Genomic DNA, 5,054 nt, shown 5'->3' on the forward strand with positions numbered 1-5,054 from the left:
ATTATATATTGTATTTTTATATTTTTATTGTTATATCTTATTATTATATTCGCGTATTTATTATATCCAATGTCTCGAAGCAATTCGAGACATTGAACCAGTTTCGGACATTGAACAATCTCTTTGGTGCCTGTGACGAATGATAATAATTACTACCGTGGTTACCGGTTTTCGTATTTTATGTCAATCTTTAATTGGGCTGATAAGTTTCGTCTTTTTTTCCTGCTCTTTTCGTACAACCGTTCGATGTCCAATATTGCGAGATCGATTCGGTAGCTTTTCTTTCCTTCTTTGTCGATAAATGCAAAGTCTTGTCTGTCAAACGTAACTGTCTTATCCGTGTGTACATATATGTGTCTAAATATAGTTTGTAGCTCCGATTTTCGAGCGTATATCTGCAGTATGACACACAATTATTATTCTTATTATTATTACTATGCTGTTATAAGCTTCGTTTAGTACGACCGAATATCTCGGCAAGCTTTTTCGACGAGTACGTTCACTTTTATGTATCAACTGGATAATTATACATCAAAATGTAATCAATTTCGGTAATTCGGTACCCTTAAGTTAACAACTACTACGAAGAAATATATACAACGATAATGTTTCACACTTTACGATGCTCGAGTATGTTAATTACACCGTACAAGGATAATCGCCTTTTCCAAATTTGAAAATTATGTTATAAAATATAATTGTGTATCACGAAAAAAGCAGTGGTATATACTGTTCTATTTAATTAAGTTATTACAAGAAAAGAACGATATAATCGTTCGTCTATGTCGATGCAATCGTGTTACGTGTGTGACTCGCACACATATGATGACTCGACACGTATATTGTACACAGGTAATGATTTCTTAATCGAATTTGTAGAATTTCGTATAAAATAATTATTATACCCCATACATATTATTACGAACATTTCTGAAATCTTGGCATACCTACTTCGAAAAGTCCAAAACAATGCGTTTGCCTTTTTTCTACAGCCTTCTGAATATTTATCGAACGTAACTCTCTCGGGGCAGGTGTCTCAGATGACAATAGACAGCGGATAAAAGATACCGACAAACAATGAATTCTCGCTAGTCCTTCGAGAATTCGAAATCACTCGATCGATGATTCTTTCGTAAAAGTGCAAGCACGCCCTCGAATAAATAAGCATTCGTACAAACACTTCTGATTATATATCATTCGCGATATATATCGATTATTTCATTATTCTGTATATTCGATTATATATTCGATCATACATCGAGTAAAACATAATCACACGTGGTATAAAAATATACACAATCACGCGATATCGCATGACGGATATAGAAAATTTGAAAAACTTTCGAATACTTCGATACGAGATATACGATTTTACAAAATTAATCGAAGATAACAATAGTAACGAGTTATTCTCTGTCATAATTATATCAACGAGACAAATCGAGGATACGAATCGAGATAAAATAGAGAAAAAGAAAAAATGAGAGAAAGGAATGACGGTTCCTCTGAGTCAAGGTTTCAGCCAAGGTCAAGAGTAAAAAAGAAATGCGAAAATCTGAAAAATTATTTCAACGTTATTACAGTTAAAAGCGTGTTTAAATCCTACAACCTGTACCCTATAAAGAGCAACGATTTATCGGATAACAGTGGATGCTATCGAATGCACGAAATATCACCGAGGACGTATACACACACGTTGCTACGACCACGTCCGTAGAAATTGTTCGAAAGCAGCATGCTTGCTCGAATACAAGTCCGCTCGATATTCGTAATTTTCGTATTTCCCGCCTAAACCGTTTTTTCCCGAGCCAAGTTCACCGATCTAATATAGACGTGCCACGAACGATCCTCGAATTCGCACTGGGAGATTATTTCGACTTTTTCTTCCAAGTAAAATTACTCGTGTGGATGGTAAAATAAGGTGCAATCAGTACCGCAAGAACGGCAGAATACTTACCGGTGTGCGCGTGATCGGAGTCTTAATATCAGTGGCCGAACGATTATGTAGGTGAAAACCGTCTAGGCCACTGGTTTATCGAATCGAGGGAGATAGGAAATGAAAAAGACGCCTCTTCCTTCCCGAAGGCAGCTTCGTATCCTGTGAATCGGATGTTCGAACGAAGCGCGATCCGTGTTCTCCGCACCACGAGCAATCGATTTCTAATTAGCTGCGTTAATTCGAAATCGAACGAGGCGTACGATGAGTACAATGGTCACGATGTCGCGCAGCCGAACGAACCGACTCGAATGCGATGGCGCGAACGAATAATACTCGTGCGACACACCGTAGGTCGCCACAGCCGAAAAACTTGACTACCACCACCCAGTAGTATCCGAGAGCAAAGGACTAAGGCGTGGTTTCTAGGCACATTAGGATGATGCGTGTACCAAAGTAACGATCGAAAGCCGATCCAACTTTCATCCACTTCCATCTGGCTAAATCCTCATTCGTTCCAGGCGTCCAGGATTTGCAAATTTACACGCGTTTCCTGAACGCTGTCTATATCTTACATGCTCCCAACTGAAAATGATTAATAGGTGTTCGATATTGAAAAAGTCGACGAGTTGCTAAAAATGTTTAGAAACAATTTTTACCATAGTATAGTAGTCGTGTATGAGTGAGGAATAAAACTGTATCGTTGGAAATTCTATTTACAGTATATATATCGTTCAGCTTTCGGTTCCCTGAAGGCTATCCAGACCTGGTATACTCCGAACTAAAGAACAAAAGAAGAATATTTCAATTAGTTGGTGTCCGATTTTATTAAAGACGACGAGTTGCTAAAAATGTTTAGAAACAATTTTTACCATAGTATAGTAGTCGTGTATGAGTGAGGAATAAAATTGTATCATTGCAAACTCTGTTTACGACATATACATCGTTCAAATTTTGGTTCCCTGAACGCTGTCCAGACCTGGTATACTCCGAACTAAAGAACAATTAAAAAATATTTCGATTAGTAGGTGTTTGATATTGTAAAAATCTACGAGTCGCTAAAAATGTTTAGAAACAATTTTTACCATAGTATAGTAGTCGTGTATGAGTGAGGAATAAAACTGTATCGTTGGAAATTCTATTTACAGTATATATATCGTTCAGCTTTCGGTTCCCTGAAGGCTGTCCAGATCTGGTATGCTCCGAACTAAAGAACAAGAAAATATTTCGATTAGTAGGTATTCGATATCGTAAAAATCGACGAGTCGTTAAAAATTTGTTAAAACCATTTTTACCGTAGCATTATGGTTGTGTATGAGTGAGAAATAAAACTCTATGTCCAGATCTGGCATGCTCCGAACTAAAGAAAATATTTTGATTAGTAGGTAATTTGATATTGCCAAACTCAACGAGTCGCTAAAAATGTTTAAAAATAATTTTCACCATAACACAGTGTTCGTATATGGGTTTGGAATAATACTGTATTGTTAGAAATTCTGTCTTATAGTGTATATATCGTTCAGCTTTCGGTTTCCTGAAGGTAGTCCAGACCTGATATACTCCGAACTAAAGAACAACTAAAAAATATTTCTATTAGAAGATAGATGTTCGATATTGTAAAAATCGACGTATCGCTAATAATTTTTAAAAATAATTTTTACCGTAGCATAATAGTTGTGTATAGGTGAGGAATAAAATTGTATCGTTAGAAACTCTATCTTACGGTGTATATATCGTTCAGCTTTCGGTTCCCTGTTCGAAAGAGGGCTAACGCCTAAGTAGATAATAACGCGGTAAGTAAAGAGGTCACGAACAATGCAAATATTGGTAGAAGATTTTCGAGTATGACAGATGAAATTGTCTGCGTCCAAATTAACCTCATCTCGTAACAAGCCAGTTTCGTAAGTAACGTAATACGTTAAGAAAAGCACAGAAATTTTACTTTCACTTTCGTTATTCGGTTAGTCGTTATTCGCAACAATTGACAGCCCCATCTTTATTCGGGGCACGGAACGCAATGGTATTTTAAAATCAGGCGGGCACAAACCGCGCAAAGGGAAAGCCAATTTCTCGGATTTATGTTTCTTTCTTACACGTTCTTTCCTTCTTACATTAGCCTATTAACGCGTATTCGTTTCCCCTATATCCATGTTCTAGATAAATTTCCGTTGGAAATAGACGGTATAGATTATATATTATATCTGCGTAATAATAGGTTATCCAATTGTCTTCGTTACGTTCTACCTTGTTTTATAAATCGAATTTTACGAAGACAAAAATGTCGAGCAAATAATCGTAGGATTTTATAAAAATCGATATTTGAGAAAATTAATGTAATTGGAATGGTCCGATAAGGAAGCACACGTAACGAATAACGACGAATGGCGACGCACGTCGCGCGTATAGATCGCGCCATTAGATTTAAATACTCGTGAAAGTTCGTACACGTCCGTGTTCGCTCGAAAACGTCCTGTAGGGTTGTTGGACGTTGGAAGTATTTATCGGTAGTTAAACGCACTCATCCACAGATCGTAAGTCGAGCTCGAATCGTCCATGCTCACGTTTATCGATTCCCGCGTTATTTCTCGGCTTAAAACACGAAGAAAAAGTTTATCGAACGAGCGAACAGAGATTACATCGCGCGTCGTTTACTTAAAAATTCGCGGTTAGAGTGACACCGATTCGTGAATGTTCGTAGAGTCTCGGAAATAATCAAACGTTTCCTGCGCAAGGATCAACGGAGTGTTATATCGGTGGCCAGTGCGAAGCCATCCCTTCGCGAGCACGTTTTACGTCGCGAGAATCGTGCAGTGGGAAAAAGTCGATTCCTCGTGAAAAACCTTTAGACCAGTATTACGACGCGAGATGCTGGCTAACAAGTGTCAAACTGCACTCTGTGCTCGAACCTTTTCACGCCGTCTGTTCAAAGGTATTTTTACGATTTAATTCTTGCATTCGTGACTTTGTCCGCTTGGTTAAGTTATCGAATCGAAGCTATACGACAACTCGCAATATATCGAGCGAATACAGTCCACGTACGATACACCCAGAATCGATACCTCGCTTTCCTCCGTCAATCTCCTTTTCTATGCGTGTCTATATAGGTTACCTTTACGAA

General features: G+C 37.8%; 1 protein-coding gene across 1 annotated transcript in view; it reads left to right on the plus strand.

Moving 5' to 3' along the window:
• The first annotated feature begins 4,422 nt into the window (after nucleotides 1–4,422).
• The window catches only part of Gabat (4-aminobutyrate aminotransferase), a 5,955-nt gene continuing 5,323 nt past the window's right edge, over nucleotides 4,423–5,054 (plus strand). Inside the window, exon 1 of the mRNA XM_017898127.1 lies at nucleotides 4,423–4,865. Within this exon, the coding sequence (XP_017753616.1) occupies nucleotides 4,802–4,865 (64 nt within the window). The 5' untranslated portion in view covers nucleotides 4,423–4,801. The remainder of the gene's footprint in view (nucleotides 4,866–5,054) is intronic.

Source organism: Eufriesea mexicana, unplaced genomic scaffold, assembly GCF_001483705.2.
Source record: "Eufriesea mexicana isolate 0111107269 unplaced genomic scaffold, ASM148370v2 scaffold620, whole genome shotgun sequence".
Lineage (NCBI taxonomy): Eukaryota > Metazoa > Arthropoda > Insecta > Hymenoptera > Apidae > Eufriesea > Eufriesea mexicana.